The sequence below is a fragment of the Phacochoerus africanus genome, chromosome 10, assembly GCF_016906955.1.
Source record: "Phacochoerus africanus isolate WHEZ1 chromosome 10, ROS_Pafr_v1, whole genome shotgun sequence".
Taxonomy (NCBI): domain Eukaryota; kingdom Metazoa; phylum Chordata; class Mammalia; order Artiodactyla; family Suidae; genus Phacochoerus; species Phacochoerus africanus.
In genome coordinates, this window is record NC_062553.1 from 44,611,407 (window position 1) to 44,629,225 (window position 17,819).

The 17,819-nt window shown below is 39.7% G+C and overlaps 1 protein-coding gene across 2 annotated transcripts in view; it reads right to left on the bottom strand.

Annotated features, from left to right (window-relative positions):
- Window positions 1-13,145, bottom strand: part of CTSO (cathepsin O) — a 33,530-nt gene extending 20,385 nt beyond the window's left edge. Inside the window, exon 1 of one of the 2 annotated variants that reach the window (XM_047799329.1) lies at window positions 12,990-13,143. In XM_047799329.1, coding sequence (XP_047655285.1) covers window positions 12,990-13,103 — 114 coding nt within the window. In that variant the 5' untranslated portion in view covers window positions 13,104-13,143. Of the gene's footprint in view, window positions 1-12,989 lie in introns of both variants that reach the window. The other variant, XM_047799330.1, reaches the window with a different exon arrangement.
- Between the last annotated feature and the right edge of the window lie 4,674 nt (window positions 13,146-17,819).

Below are 17,819 nucleotides of genomic sequence, written 5' to 3' on the forward strand. Positions count from 1 at the left end.
TTGATATTTATCAAGTTGGCAAAAGCAAACTCCTCTGAACCCCAAAATGCTTGGCTTTGCCCTCTCCCACCTCTAATCCCAATCTGCTTCTTTTGACCCTACAAGACTGCTAATAATATTAAAAGTACTTCCCTGGAGAATTCTGAACAAAGCATAATTTTCTTCTTTATCTACACACAGACACAGACACAGACACAGACACACACACACAGACACACACACAGACACAGACACACACACACACACAGAGGATTTCTCTATTCTCAACCCTGTAACAAACTCAAATGTCTAACCACACAAATACACACTGCTGTGCAATCTTTGACTATACATTCAACCTATCTGGGCTTTATTGTCTTTGTTGGTAAATGTGGTAATGCAGAACTGGCAGAATATGAACATTAAATAAGATAATGTGTGGAAAACACATTTTACAGTGTCTAACATAAAAAGTGCTCAATGAAATACTCTTACGATCTTTTTTCCCCTTCAGACATAGAACATTTGGATTATAAAAAATGACATCCAAAGATGATGTTTTCATATTTCCTTAGGTTAATGCGGAGCAAATCTTTCTCATGGAATCAGAAATGAAGAGTAATCTACTGAAATAAATACACTGCTTTCATAGTAAAATAAAATTATCAGAATATCCAAGAATATTTATTTTTCTATTTTCTATAACAATAGGAATTATATTAATTCCAAATAACAGTGTTTGTTTGTTTTTTTAATTGGGATATAGTTGATTTACAATATTGTATCAGTGTCATGTTCATAGCAAAGTGGCTCAGTCATACATATACATATATATTTTTTTATGTTATGTTTTTTAAAAATTTTTATTGGAGTTTATTTGCAAAGTTCTTTCATTTCTGCTTGTATAGCAAAGTGACCCAGTTTATACACACACACACACACACACACACACACACACACACACACACATATATATATTCTTTTTCTCATATTATCTTCTATCATGTTCTGTCACAAGTGATTGGATATAGTTTCCTGTGCTGTACAGCAGAACCTCATTGTTAACAGTGGGGTTATTTTGTCTGTGTCTGAGTCATGCAGAAATTCCCAGGCCTGGGATCAAACCTGTGCCACAGCAGTGATAGTTAATCCTTAACTATTACGAACCCTCCTATACTGTTGGTGAGGATATAAATTGGTACAACCACTACAGAAAACAGTATAGAGCTACCTCAGAAAACTAAAAATAGAACTAACATATGACCCAGCAATCCCACTCTTGAGCATATACCTGGACAAAACTTTCATTGAAAAAAGACACATGTACCATATGTTCATTGCAGCACTATTCACAATAGCCAAGACATGGAAACAACTTAAATGTCCATCAGCAGATGAGTGGATTAAGAAGTTGTGGTATATACACACAGTGGAATACTACTTAGCCTTATAAAAGAAAAAAATAATGCCATTTGCAGCAACATGGATGGAATGTTAGTAGAGTTAGTAGAGACTCTCGTACTAAGTGAAGTAAGTCAGAAGGAGAAAGACAAATAACATATGGTATCACTTACATCTGGAAACTAACATAGGGCCCAAGTAAATCTTTCCACAGAAAAGAAATTCATGGATTTGGAGAACAGATTTGGAGTTGCCAAGGGGGAGAGGGAGGGAGTGGGATGGACTGGGAATCTGGGGTTAACAGATGCAAACTATTGCAGATGGAATGGATAAGCAGTGATGGAATGGATATACAGATCCTGCTGTATAGCACTGGGAACTATATCTAGTCACTTGTGATGGAGCATGATGGAGGATAATATGAGAAAAAGAATGTATATATGTATGTGTGACTGGGTCACTTTGCTGTAGAGTAGAAAACTGACAGAACACTGTAAAGCAACAATAATGTAAAAAATAAAAATCATTCAAAAAAAAAAAACTATTAGGCCACTAGGGAAATGCCTAACAGTGGTTTTAAATAATTTAAATTTTTTAAGTCTTATATTTCACTTCTGGTAATAACTATTATTTCAAGAGACTTTTCTGATCTATCTCATTCTTGCTGTTAGAGCAGATTTCATGGAAATATCACACACTATGAGCCTAAATTGAGCCCTATTCCTCATGCTATTAACATCCTCTGTCACAGAACTGATCATAGGTATAGGATCAATCAGCATATGATCCCAATACAAGGCAATGGAGGCTATAACCTTGATCAACCATATAGTAAATATTCCTAAAGCCACACAGGATATTGAAATGAAAAGTCCTGACCCTAAATTTCATTTGTTAAATAAAAGATGTAAAGTTTTGGGGAATATACAGGGGACATATTATTTGTAGCTTTGAAAGTTGAAGTTTGAAAACAGATGGATCGAACACTACAAACTTAGAGGAGATAAATCAAAACAGCATTAAAGAGATCTCCTGAAAAATAATTATCTTTACCTATTTTTTTTTGTTTTGTTTTAATTGAATGAATTACAATAAAACATACCAGATTCCTGCTTGGAAGGGGATCTAGGGCCAAAGAACTTGAGGAAATGATCCTGTAAATTTAAAACTAGGGAAAACATGTCCTTTCAACATTAATAGATATTATGCACCTTAAGTCTCTCTAATCAAAATCACACCTTAGGTGGAGGATAGTATGAGAAAAAGAATGTATATATATATATATATATATATATATATATATATATATATATATGTATGACTGGGTCACTATGCTGTACAGTAGAAATTGACAAAACCCTGTAAATCAGCAATACTAAAATAATAATAATAATAATTCATACTTTAGGGCCCTGTACTTAAAGCTACCTTGATTACAACTTCTAATAGTCAGCCATCCTTTTAAAAGCTAGAATCTTAGGTAATCACATATTTCAATCAATGATTAAAACATCAGATGTTTCTGAGCACTCTCTTCTGTATTCTCATTTTCTGCTTTGCTGGCCTAGCTATGCTACTTCAATCATTCTCTACATTTCTTACAAATCCATAAAAGGAAAGGAAGGACCATGTTTGCTCAACCAAGGCAGTTCCCATCATGGCAAATCCAAGACTGGTATCCATGAAGGTGTGGGTTCGACCCTGGCCTCTCTCAGTGGGTTAAGGACCCGGTGTTGCCATGGGCTGAGGTGTAGGTCACAGACGTGGGTCAGATCTTGCATTGCTGTAGCTATGGTATAAGCCAGAAGCTGTAGCTCTGATTCAGCCCCTATCCTGTGAACTTCCACATACTGCAAGTATGGCCCTATAAAGTAAACAAAACAAAAACCAAGAGGATTGTTTCAGTCTCATAATAATAGAAGAGAACTCAATTGATAAGACACCTGACCAGTCTTATACCCTGATTAGGCGGAGAGTTAAAACTCTTGAGAAACCAACATTTTTCTTAGAAGATTAGAAACCCCTTCCTCTTTCCAAGCACCTTAATTCCCCAAACTTTCCACTTATGGGTAACAGCAGTCAGAAGCTGCTTTGTTTAGGGTAAACTGATAGGGAAATAGTCATTTTCAAAAGTTCTAAGAGTAAAATCCCATCGGAGTTGGGGTAGTCAGGGGTTCTAAGCTACATGCTGGTCCTTAATCACAACCTCTTGCAGGAGATCAGCGCAATCTCCTTCACAGACTAGGACTAGGTCAGAGTAAATTATTATTATTTTTCTTTTTTTATTACTCAATGAATTTATTACATTTATAGTTGTACAATGATCATCACAATCCAATTTTATAGGATTTCCATCCCACAACCCCAGCGCATCCTCTCACCCCACAACCTGTCTCCTTTGGAAACGATAAGTTTTTCAAAGTCGGTGACTCAGTATCTGTTCTGCAAAGAAGTTCAGTCTGTCCTCTTTTCAGATTCCACATGTCAGTGATAGCATTTGATGCTGGCGTCTCATTATCTGACTGACTTCATTTAGCATGATAATTTCTAGGTCCATCATGTTGCTAAAAATGCCGGTATTTCATTTCTTTCAATGGCTGAGTAATAGTCCATTGTGTATATGTACCACATCTTCTTGATCCACTCCTCTGTCGATGGACATTTAGCTTGTTTCCATGTCTTGGTTATTGAAAATAGTGCTGCTGGTGAACATTGGAGTACATGTATCTTTTTGGGTCATAGTTTTTTTCTGGATAGATGCCCAGGAGTGGGATTGCTGGATCAAATGGTAGTGCTATTTTTAGTTTTCTGAGGAATGTCCATAATGTTTTCCACAGTGGTTGCACCAATTTACAATCCCATCAACAGTGTCATAGGGTTCCCTTTTCTCCAAACCCTCTCTGGCACTTACTGTTTGTAGACTTTTTGATGATGGCCATTCTGACTGGTGTAAGGTGGTACCTCCTAGTGGTTTTGATTTGCATTTCTCTAATCATGAGTGATGTTGAATATGTTTTCATGTGTTTTTTTGGCCATCCGTATGTCTTCTTTGAGGAATTGTCTGTTTAGGTCTTCTGCCCATTTTTCAATGGGGTTGTTTGTTTTTTTGGTATTGAGTTGTAGGAGGTGTTTATAAATTTTGGAGATTAATCCCTTGTCAGTCATTTCATTTGCAAAGATTTTATCCCATTCTGTGGGTTGTCTTTTCATTTTGTTTAGGGTTTACTTTGCTGTGCAGAAACTTTTAAGTTTAATTAAGTCCCATATGCTTATTTTTGTTTTTACTGTCATGACTCTAAGAGGTGGATCTGAAAAGATGTTGCTGTCATTTTTGTAGGAGAGTGTTTGGCCTATGTTTTCCTCTAAGAGTTTGATAGCGTCTGGTCTTATATCTAGGTCTTTAATCCATTTGGAGTTTATTTTTGTGTATGGTGTTAGGGAGTGTTCTAATTTTATTCTTTTCCCTGTGGCTGTCCAGTATTCCCAGCACTACTTACTGAACAGGCTGTCGTTTTTCCACTGTACAGTCTTGCCTCCTTTGTCACACATTATTTGGCTGTAGGTGTGTGGATTTAATTCTGGACTTTCTATCCTGTTCCATTAATCTATATTTCTGTCTTTGTGCCAGTAGCATATAGTTTTGATGATTGTAGCTTTGTAGTATAGTCTGAAGTCAGGGAGCCTGATTTCCCCAGCTCCATTTTTCTTTTTCAGGATGTCTTTGGCTATTCTGGGTCTTTTGTGTTTCCAAACAAACTTTAAAATATTTTGTTCAAGTTCTGTGAAAAACATCCTTGGTAATTTGACAGGGATTGCATGGAATCTATGGATAGCCTTGGGCAGTATAGTCATTTTGATAATATTAACTCTTCCAATCTAAGAGTATGGTATGTCTTTCCATCTGTTTCTGTCAGCTTTGGTTTCTTTCATTAGCATCTTATAGTTTTCAGAATACAGGACTTTTGTCTCTTTAGGTAGGTTTACTCCTAGGTATTTTATTCTTTTGGATGTAATGGTAAATGGGATAGCTTCCCTAATTTCTCTTTCTGATCTTTCATTGTCAGTGTATAGAAATGCAGTCAATTTCTGTGTATTAATTTTGTATCCTGTGACTTTGCCTAATTCATGGATGAGCTTGCAGAGTTTTCTGGTAGTCTTTAGGATTCTCTAGGTATAGTATCATGTCATCTGCAAATAGTGATAGTTTTACTTCTTCCTTTCCAATTTGGATTCCTTTTATGTCTTTTACTTCTCTCATGGTTGTGGCTAGGACTTCCAAAACTCTGTTGAATAGTAGTGGTGAGAGTGGACATCCTTGTCTTATTCCTGATCACAGCAGGAATTGTTTCAGCTTCTCAACATTGAGTATGATGTTAGCTGTGGGTTTATCATAGATGGCCTTATTATGTTGAGGTAGGTTCCCCTCTATGCCCACTTTCTGAAGGGTTTTTTATCAGAACTTGGTGTTGGATTTTGTCAAAGGCTTTTTCTGTGTCTATGGAGAGGATCATATGGTTTTTATCTTCAGTTTGTTAATGTGGTGTATCACACTGATGGATTTGTGGATATTGAAGAATGCTTGCATCCCTGGGATAAATCCCACTTGATCATGATGTACAATCCTTGTAATATACTGTTGGATGCGGTTTGCTAGTATTTTGTTGAGGATTTTTTCATTTATGTTCATCAGTGGAATTGGCCTCTAGTTTTCTTTTTTTGTGGAATCTTTGTCTGGTTTTGCTATCAGGGTGATGGTGGCCTCATAAAATGTGTTTGGGAGTGTCCCTTCCTCTGCAATTTTTTGGAATAGTTTCATAAGGAAGAGTGTTAGTTCTTCTCTATTGTTGGATAGAATTTGCCTGTGAAGCCATCTGTTCCTGGACTTTTGTTTGTTGGAAGTTTTTAAATCACAGTTTCAATTTCCATTCTTGTGATTGGTCCGTCGATCTTTTCTATTTCATCTTGGTTTAGTCTTGGAAGATTGTACTTTTCTAAGAATATGTCCATTTCTTCTAGGTTTTCCATTTTATTGGCATATAGTTGCATATAGTAGTCTCTTATGATCCTTTGTATTTCTGTGATGTCCATTATTACTTCTCCTTTTTCATTTCTAATTTGATTGATTTCAATCCTCTCTCTTTTTTTCTTGATAAGTCTGACTAAGTGTTCATCAATTTTGTTGATCTTTTCAAAGAACCAGCTTTTCGTTTCATTGATCTTTTCCATGGTTTTCTTCGTTTCTATTTCATTGATTTCTGCTCTAATGTTTATGATTTCTTTCCTTCTACTAACTTTAGGTCTTGTCTATTCTTCTTGCTCGAGCTGCCTTAGATGTAAAGTTAGCTTGTTTATTTGAGCTTTTTCTTGTTTCCTGAGGTGGGCTTGTATTGCTATAAACTTTCCCCTTAGAATGGCTTTTGCTGTATCCCATAGGTTTTGGAGTGTTGTATCTTTGTTGATCACAGGATCTAATGCTTCATTATGCTTCATAATGATCAAAGGATCAATCCAAGAATAAGATATAACAATTTTAAATATCTACACACCCTACATAGGTTCACCACAATACATAAGGCAACTGCTAATGACCTTAAAAGGACAAATTGACAATAACACAATAATAGTGAGGGACTTTGACACCCCACTTACAGCAATGGACAGATCATCCAGACAGATAACAATAAGGAAACACAGGCCCTGAATGAAGCATTAGACCAGATGGGCTTAAAAGACATTTATAGGACATTCCATCCAAATGCAACAAAGTACACATTCTTCTCAAGTGCACATGGAACATTCTCTAAGATTGATCACATCCTGGGCTGCAAATCAAACCTTGGTAACTTTAAGAAAGTTGAAATCATATCAAGCATCTTTTCCAACCACAACAATATATGACTGGAAATCAACAAGAAAAAAACTGCAAAAAACACAGACTCCTGGAGAATAAACAACATGCTACTAAACAACCAATGGATCACTGAAGAAATCAAAGAGGAAATTAAAAAATACCTAGAAGTAAATGACAACATAGGTCAGAGTAAATTAAATGATGCCTTTTCCTCTTGTAGATATCCAACTCTTTCTGAAGGAGTAAGTAAAACCAAACTGCTTTTGGCTCTAAAATTAAATTCCTCACTTATTGGGTGCACTAAATATGCAGGGTTGAAGGGATTATTCAATTGAATGTGTTTTTCCTAGGTGATTTGCGTAGTTGATGTTAACCCTGTACTAGGTACTCCACTTCACAGATGAATTAACCAAGACGTGAATAAATAATTGGCCTTGGGTAACACAGCTAGTATTTGGTGCAGAAGTGTGGTTATTCAGCCAATAGGAAATCCTGGGAAGGGATATTAACTTTACCAGACCTCACATCTAGTTTTTTTTTGGCTGAGAAGGCAGTGAGAATTTAGTATATGTTCCCCATTGACATCTAGATTTTCTTCTTTTTTTCTTTTTAGGTCTGCCTGAGTGGCACATGGAAGTTCCCAGGCTAGGGGTCAAATCAGAGCCAAGTCTACAACCTATACCACAATTCATGGCAACTCAGAATCCTTAACCCATTGAATGATGCCAGGTATTGAGCCCAAATCTTTATGGATACTTAGTTAAGTTCATTACCACTGAGCCACAATGGGAACTCCTAGGTTTTCTTCTACTAATGGTGATTTATTGGGCAACTTATCAGTCTGATGTGTGTCCCCTTTGATGACTCCCATGCATGGGGATAAGTTGTATATTGAAATTGGGAGGGAAGTAGAAGGTGGTTTATAAGATCACTTCCTGTTTGGCTCTCTAAACCCAGGGTGTTTCACTTCTGCTTCTTAGACTTTTACATTCTTTATTAGCAGATTCTGAGGTTTGCTGTAGGATGAATCATACATTTTACAAACAGATTTCAAGTGTTCTCATTGCTGGTGCTTTCAGTTTCTGGAATTTTGCAGCAACTCCAGGAATAAGAAGAAAAGTAAAATGCTTGTGTACAGTGTTGGTTCATTGCCAAGAATTTCTCAAGAGATTTGGAGCAGTCATCTTCCATGGGTGATTTTCACTGAAAGGCTGCCTCCTCCCTTCCTCCTCTCCCCTTCCCAGGACTCTTAGCTGTTTCTGGAGACATGACTAATTGCCCTACTGGGGATGGGGGACATGACTGGCATCTAGTAGGTAAAAGGCAAGGATACTACTGACCATGCTAGAATGTGCAGTCAATATTCCAGATGTCACTAGGGTTCCTAAGAAAACCTACATGTGAATAATAACAAATTTTTTCATAGGACATACTTTTATAAAAGACTGCTTTAGAAAAGCTTCCCAGACAAAGCATTTTTTAAAAATTTTTTGAAAAATCATTTTTTATATATTGTGCTGAAGTCTGTGTAAAATAACACGCACGTATATTTACCATGTAAAGTCAAATAATAAGAGATGTGTAGTTATTGCATACTTGTGTGTGGGCAGGCACATAAAGATTTAATACAATAGATATCCTTTTGTTAACTGATTGAAACAATCTGGTTTTCTAGTGTACTTTACATTCTTCTCATTTATGGATCAATGTTTAAACATAAAATTCACTTCTTAGGCTGTAATTTCTTAGAAGTTAGCGTGTGTCTTGTTCTTCGCTGAGTCAGAAAACCTAGACCATCTCCCTATCCACAGGATAGGTTAAAGCATTGGACACATGAATGGACAAAAGAACAAATGAACCAATCAATTTCGACTCAAAAGTTCAAGTTGATGACATGTTTTCATTTTGGCAGTGCATGAGAAGCTAGAACCATTAGAAACTGCCACCTGAACAAGAGTATCTTAAGTCAAATTCACCTCTTAATGCTTCTGTTAGATAGAAATTACAACTTAAAGCATTCTGGATCAAGTTTATCTGGAGGAAATAGTCCAGTTCTTAAGGGGCTGTTTATAGCAAACATCTGTAGCTCATTAGTTAGGCCCCTTCACTGTAAAATGCTATGATCCTCTATTCATACGTAAACAAACATGCCTACCAGTATACATAATTTTATTTTATTTTTTAAATGTAGCATGTGTCATGATGGAAACAATTTTTAAGGTGAAGTTTCAAAATTGTATGCAAAACCACATAAGTATTGGCATATAGAGATGATTCTGAAGTAAATGTTTAATGATTCCCTAATTGGGCTTGTGGCCCGAAGAGGTCAAGAGTTCAGCTGCTCTGTGGTCAAATGAAGAACCTCAGTACATTTCAGTGCCCACCTAGGTCCTGGCACAAAGAACAGATTTAATCCAACAGTAGGGGTGTCCTGAACACTGGAAGCTTCTAAGGAGTAAAAGAACAGAGGGAGGCGCTCTTACCCTCCCACCCCTGCACCTTGCGCCTATCAGTTATCCTGTGAAGCATGCATAATTATCCAAGGAGGAGCCTGGTTTTCACCCAGTAATAATATAATGACAGTGTGTGGGTAAATGTCATGGGTGTCACCTAATTCTCATTTAGAGAGTATTCCCGGGGCACTTAGGAAAACACAGAAGGCGGGATGACAAAAGATTTTACCTTTCTCTGAACCATGACCACGCAGAACATGACTCATCAATCGGACCATTTCTCTGTGTCTACAGCTGCGATTCCCTGAATACCTTCCCACACTATGTTTCTGGCAGTCACCACTCATCAGCCTGCTTGCAAACATGAGGAGAGATCCAAAGACTCTATACAGCTCCTGGTCTTCGATATTTGTCCACTTTTCACTCTGAATCCTACAGATTCTCCTTAACACAACAAAGAGCACTTCATAACTCTTAATTTTTAAACTTTGCTTTTTCATTTTAACTTGACTGTGGAACAAGGAAATTTTCTAGAATCTGTAAATAATATTAGGTAGACCAATAATTGGTTGCAAGTCTCAACCAATAATTGGTTGCAAGTCTCAACCAATTCATAATTTGACATAATGTTAAAGAGATAAAGCTTCCCAGGGTTATACTCTCAGTTATCACACTTTAATCCATCCTGCCAGGCCAGAAGGATGTTGCCTAATGCTCATTGGTACCAAGCAAGCAAAGCCCTTTCTCTCTTTGCCCTTCTCCAGCTCCCTGTCCCAGGTCTAAACAGCCATCCAGGTTCAAAAAGAGTTTTCAACAACTGTGGACAAGAGACCTACATGTTCTCCCAGGCCTCCATCTCATGAAGTAAACCCCCACTGGAAGCAACTGCTTTGACAACATTTTCAGCGTTTCTCAATGCTTTTTTTTTTTTTTTTTTTTTGTGGCTTTTTAGGGCCGTATCTGTTGCATAAGGAATCTCCCACGCTAGGGGTCGAATCAGAGCTACAGCTGCCAGCCTACACCACAGCCACAGCAATGTGGGATCCAAGCTGCATCTGCAACCTACGCCACAGCTTGCAGCAATGCTGGATCCTTAATCCACTGAGTGAGGCCAGCGATTGAACCCGAATCCTCATGCATACTAGTCGGGCTCATTACCGCTGAGCCACAATGGGAACTTCCAATGCAACATTTTTAAAAGCACTAAGAATCTTCATTCACTTAACTTTCTATCTCCCAACATGTACCCCTACATTTCTCCTGAGAAGAGCTGCATTTTCTAGACATCATCTCTTGGTATGGCCTTTTCACAGGCCCAGTATAAGTTAACTATATAATATGAGTAAATACATATATGCTTACAAATTATATAAATTACTTCTGTTTAAAATATACATTCATTATTCTGCCGTCCTTGTGCTTCCAATATTCAAATACTAATTTTTCAAGGAATATGTGGTGCTGTTAGCTGTTAAGTCAATGAATATCTTATCAATATAGCTGCAAATGATCATTTCTCCCTAAGGGGTAGTGTTCGCCACCATACACCACCAAGCTCAGGGTGGGAGGAGAAGACAAAAACTGTTCTCAAGCAACTATACCCATGCTTCTGGTTTTGAAAACTAGAATGGAACTCTAGAGCAATACAATAGAGATCACAATACTCATCTTGGTTTGGTTTGGGCAAAAATAAGGATGGACAGATTCAGGCAACAGTGGAACTTCCTAAACACTGGCACTCCAGGGGCAAGAGCAGGAGAGGTAGAAAAGAGCACTGCTGAAGAATCTCAAGAAAACACCAGGACACCAGGAGAAAGAACATGGAGTTCCCATTGTGGCACAGCAGAAACAAATCTGACTAGTAACCATGAGGTTGTGGGTTCCATCCCTGGCCTCAATCAGTGGGTTAAGGATCTGGCATTGCCATGAGCTGTGGTGTAAGTCGCAGATGCGCCTGGAATCCTGCATTGCTGTGGCTGTGGCATAGGCCAGCAGCTTTAGCTTCAATTTGACTCCAAGCCTGGGAACCTCCATATGCTACCAGTGAGGCCCTAAAAAGCAAAAAATACATACACACATGCATACATAAATACACACATACCTACATACATGCATACATATATATGTACACATACATACAATTTGGATAAGTGCCAGTATTACTGATTTCATACTTATTTTAAGAATGAATTAATTCTTTTTTATAACACATTAAGTCATGATAACAAGTTACGATTTTAAAATTAAATGCCATCAGATTTATAGAATATGGTAAGGCAAACTCTAAATCATTATTTCTGATAGCTTCCTTGATTTCAGGAAAAAAACAAACAAAAAAACCTTATTTATACTCAGGTTACTGGCCTGTTCCCGAGTTTTAATGCTGGGGTACAATCTGAGATTGTGAACCCTTCACAATAATCTGAAAAGGAAGTGAATGCTTCCCCTTTCTCTCTAAATCAGTCTCCACCGAGTCAGGTGAACGTGTAAGATGGCGAGCCCGGGTTCAGGCAAAACAGAGATGGGTAAGATTCTTTGAGCTTGCTAAACTTAGGCTTTTTGTTGATAAAATTCTGATTTCATAAGGAGGGTACCAGCGCCCCTCTCCGGAGGAAGAACCACACGTTTCTTCCGCCTGCTTCTGGTTCCCGTGACTGTGCAACCGCCAGTTTAGGAAGGCGGTGAGAAGGCCAGGGCAGTGTGTGCGTCTTCCAATCAGAAACACTTTGGACGTGGCCAATGATTACTTGCGGCGCATCATATAAACCCACAGCCAAATCTCTTTCTTCCTTAAGTACCAATCTAGGGGTTAGCACAGGTCAGGGGGAGAGGGACCCCCTAGAACTCGATGAGGGAGGGAGAGCTCGCCCGCTCTCAGGAACCCTGGCTCGCCATCGGACCGCGAGCTGGCGACCACCGGGAGTGGCGCTTGAGTGGCCCCTAAGCCCCGGCCTCAACGCCCCGGGACCGGAAGGGGCAAGCGACCCCCTGAATGGCTCTTGTGTGGCCCCGCTGCCCGTCCAGGCAGGACGGGGCGGGGGGGAGATCCCTGGGATTGGCGCTCGGGTGGGACCCTTCGCTCCGAACGGGAACAGGCAAGTGAACCCTAGAGTGGAGCTCTGATAGCCCCAAAGTCCTGGCCTCTCCGCTCCGGGACAGGAAGGGGCGGGCGACCCCCGGAGGTGGCGTTCTGGTAGCCCCTCCAACCCCAGGTAGGAAGAGGCAAGTGACCCCGGGGGTGTTACTTGCGGGCCCTTCGCCCCACCCCGTGCGGGAAGGGATCCCAGCAGGAATGCACGCGGTACCCGGAAGGCGGCAGGCGGGTGACGGCCCCGTGGCGGGATCCGGGTGGCGTCAGCACCGCAGCAGCAGCAGCAGCAGCAGCAGCAGCAGAGAAGCCAGAAGCGCCGCAGCTCCATCCCGCAGGGTTCGGGTCAAGCGTTTCCTCTTTCGGTTCACCAACTCCTCCCCGCCTCCTGGGCGGAGCATGGGGGCTAGAGACACTGCGCCCCTTCAGTCCGCACGGCTCTGTACCTGGGCATCTGGTCTACAGCAAAGGGCGAGATTCTAGCTGTTTTCTGTGGAAACATATGCGCAGGACCGCGTGCTTTCTGGGTTCATCTCCCATCTACTAGGGAACAGCCTAGGAGTCCTTTTTACAGAAAAGCGGGGCAACAGAACCTGTTTTGTGACCTGCAGTTCCTGAATTAAGCCCCTTATCTTTCTTCCTTTAGATGGAAAGATGCAGGCAGTAATGGAACTTAGCTTGACCTTAATCCTACTCTTTCTGCAATGGTCCTTGACATTCTGAACCTAATTTTGAAATAGTGTTCGAGAATTTATAGTCATTTATTCAGCAGATATGTATAAATAATTACAAAAAAAGTACAGTTGTGAAAATAGTACACAGTGTTTTGATTTATTACATTACGACTTCCATTTGCACAGGAAGAGAAAGGTAGTTAAAGTTTGTGGTGCAATTTAAATAAGGTAAGTCATGATGTTCCCTGGTGGCTTAGCAGTTAAGGATTCTGTTTTGTCAATGCTGTGGCTCTGGTTGGATCCCTGGCCTGAGAGAACTTCTACATGCCTTGGGCGGGGCCAAAAAAATAAATAAGGTCACATCATTTAATAATAAAAATAATAAAATAAATAAAAATGAATAATAAACAATAAATAATAAATAAATCAAGTCACACCAAGTCACATCAAGCAAGATGCCCAGAACATTTTAAGCATTCAGTATTAGCTATTTATTGTTTTTGTTTGTTTGTTTGTTTTGTCTCTCGGGCCACACTCAAGGCTATGGAGGGTCCCACGCTAGGGGTCAAATCCAAGCTGTAGCCTCCGTCCTACACCAGAGCCACAGCAACACAGGATCCGAGCTGCATCTGCAACCTATACCACAGGTCTCAGCAACACTGGATCCTTAACCCACTGAGCAAGGCCGGGGATCGAACCTGCATCCTCATGGATGCTGGTTGGGTTTGTTAATCACTGAGCCACAATGGGAACTCCTATTTATTGTATTTTTAAGGTGGCTTTCCCCATCTCCTTTTATTAGTGTTACACAGCTTTCCACCTGCTCAGTGTAGTTCATAGTAACCCATTCTTCATGCTTTCTTCTCTGTGTTTTTATTCTTTTCAAATCATTGCACTTGATATTAACTTAATCAACGAGAGTGGACCACAGAAATAACAAAACTAATGTTCAAATCAATTAGCATACCAATCTGGCAGCATCTCAGGTTAAGAATTTTCTGGTGAAAGGGGTAACCCCTTTAAGGATAAAAGCTGCTCTTTCACCCCTTTCCTGCTTGCCCATTTCTCTTCCCTTCTCACTTTACAAGAACCTAATTATAGGACTGAGATTGTTAGGCAGTTCAACCTAATTCCTGACTTAGGCCCTCCTGATTGCACACAGTGCCTTGCCTGACCTGCTGATTTTTCTCCAAGATAAAAATAAGTAAAAAGGAAGAACAGAGCAGTTAAAAATTGACTCGTTCCCCACTCCCAACCCCCCGTTAGCAATCCTTAGAAGATCAGGCAGGCCAGACAGGATCTGAAGAGTCAGCCAAGTGTGCCTGCAGTGGAGAAGGATGCAGAACCCAACGTCCTGCCCTGATGTCACAGTGAGATTCTTCCCTCCATTTTCCTTCCTTTCTTTCTTTCTTTCTTTCTTTCTTTCTTTCTTTCTTTCTTTCTTTCTTTCTTTCTTTCTTTCTTTCTTTCTTTCTTTCTTTCTTTCTTTCTTCTTTTGCTTTTTAGGGCTGTACCAGTGGCATATGGAAGTTCCCAGGCTAGGAGTCAAATTTCAAATCAGCTACAGCTGCCAGCCTATGCCATAGCAACATGGATCCAATCCACATCTTCAACCTACATTACACCACAATGCATGGCAATGCCAGATCCTTAACCCAGTGAGTGAGGCCAGGGATCGAACCTGCATCCTCATGGATACTAGTCAGATTCATTTCTGCTGCACCACAATGTAAACTCCCATTTTTTCCCTTCCTTTCTTTTTTTTTTCTTTATTTTATAGAGTCACACCCATTGCTTATGGAAGTTCCAAGGCTAGGGGTTGAATCAGAGCCGCAGATGCTGGCCTACACCATAGCCATAGCAACACCAGATCCAAGCCACATCTGCAACCTCAGCTGTTTTGCAGGTGCTGAAATCCCCACTAGGTGGAAGAAGTCAATTTCATACTGTCCATAAGGACATAGATCCCAGACCAGTTGGAACTGGAAGTTTGATGACACTGACTCTTAATTACCTCACCAACAACCAATCAGGAAAATGTCCCTAAGCTGTCCACTCCCTGCTCCTCAAACACTGTAAGACTCCTCACTCCAAGGGAGTGGGGAGATCACAGTCCTTGAGGCACTAGCCTGCTGTGTCCCCCTCTTTGCCCATCAATTAGACCTACTTTTTCTGTTTCTTCCAACTCTGCCTCTGCATTTCTATTTGGCACCAGTGCACAGATGCATCTGATATTTCAGCAACGTCACTGAGAGCAGAGAGAGGTACCTCAACCACTGATGCTGTTTTTCCAGTCCCGTTACTCATCAGGGAAGTAAAAAAAGGGCTAGGGAAGCTCCCACAGAGAAAATTCATATTCTTTTCTGGGCATTTCCATCTAGACTCATTTACTTGGACAATGGACAGTAGCTGAGTAACAATGTCTTCTTTGGCCTCAGAACCAGCTATGTGATTTGCAGGGCCCAGTGAAAAGCCCCTTATCCATATATTATTAAAAATTCCAAGATAGCAACAGTAGAGCATTAAACCAAGAAACGAGTCACTCTGAGCCAAGGGTCCTTTCTATTATAATCTCTAAACAAGTCTTCCAGGAGTCTTCAAAATCCAGTCATAGTCAGTTTAGATTTTTTTTAGAGCCACGACCTGATTTACATCTTTAGTTTTACCTAGGTACAGTGAGTAATTCTATTCTTTGATGGAAAATTTGTAACAAAAATAATATACATCTGTTCTGGAAATTAGGAGTAAAGACATGGAAATTTCTTATATGCTCTCGGAATGTAGGTGGTAAAAATTTAAAGTTCCCACTTTGGCCCAAATGGATAGAGTTTTGCTCCCTGACCGGCACAGTGGGTTAAGAATCTGGCATTGCCACACCTGCAGCTGGTTGCTACTATGGATCAGATCTGATACATGGTCCGGGAACTCCATATAGCATAGGTGGTGAAAAAAAAGAGACTTAAACAGTGAGTTCACAGTCAATGTCTTTACAACCGCAGCCCTTTTCTTGTAAGTCACTTAGGCTAATACTTCTTTTTTTAAAAGAGAGCTTTGCATTCAGATTACAGCTACTGTTTATTGACAACCTACTGAGTCAGAAAATTTAAGTACAAGCAGCCACCTTGCCCCAAGATAATTGGTATGGTTAAAAAAAAAAAGACATTTAAACTAAATTTACTTCCTAAGCTCACATCAATAAATATGTACTGAGCACCTATTAAGTGCCAGACAAGGTTCTAATGAGTGAGGATCTATCTGTAAATAAGCAACTAGGCAGTTCCTGCTGTGGCTCAGTGGTTTACAAACCCAACTAGTATCCATGAGGATATGGGTTTGATGCCTGGTCTCACTCAGTGGGTTAAGGATCTGGTGTTGGTGAGATGTGGTGTAAGTTGCAGACATGGTTCAGATCCCATGTTGCTGTGGCTGTGGCATAGGCTGGCAGCTGCAGCAGCTTTGGTTTGACCCCTATCCAGGGAATTTCCATATGCTACAGTGCAGCCACATAAAGCAAAAACAAAACCTACAGCTAAAAAGATGAAAATCCCCACCCTCATAAAGCCACCATGTGAGGAAAGATGTACAGAACAATTACTAAAAGTTTTGGGGGTCAATACAATGGGATAAATTGTGAGGGAGTAGGGTTGCAATTAAAGTAAGCTGTTTGGGAAAAGTCCCCTTGAGGAAGAGACATCTAAACAAAGACTTAATGTGGGAATGAGATAATTAGGTAAGTGGGAGAAGAGGGACTGAGATGGGAAGGAGGAGTTCAGTGCCAAGACCTTGAGATGGGAATGTTCCTCTCATGTTCAAAGTCATAAGTGTGGTTGGAGAAGAGAGGAAGTGGGAGGGAGCAGAAGATGAGATGGGTAAGTACACAGACTGTGAAAGTCTCTGTTGGTTAAAGGGGAAATCACAATTATTTATTAAATAGCTTTACAAAAGTGATTCGAAAAAGCTTTTATCTTGAAAATTAAAGGTGCATATGCCTGCTACTGTTTAGAATAAACAGTATAAATTGTATTTATGTGGGAGGTGTAATTTTTCTCATTAAATTTGCAGAAAAGCACATGGGGCTTCTTTCGCTCCCATGTTAGTTATCTATTGCTACATAACAATAACCCTCCAATCTCATTCTATGATGCCCTATCATTGTGATACCAAAATAAAAGTTACCTCAAAAAAGAAAATTACAGGCCAATATCAATGATGAACATAGATGTAAAAATCCTCAATAAAATATTAGCAAACTGAATATAAATATACATTAAAAAGATCATACACCATGATCAAGTAGAATTTATCCCAGGGATGCAAGGATTCTTCAATAGTTGCAAATATTTCTATCATTTTGATATAGCACATCTACAAAC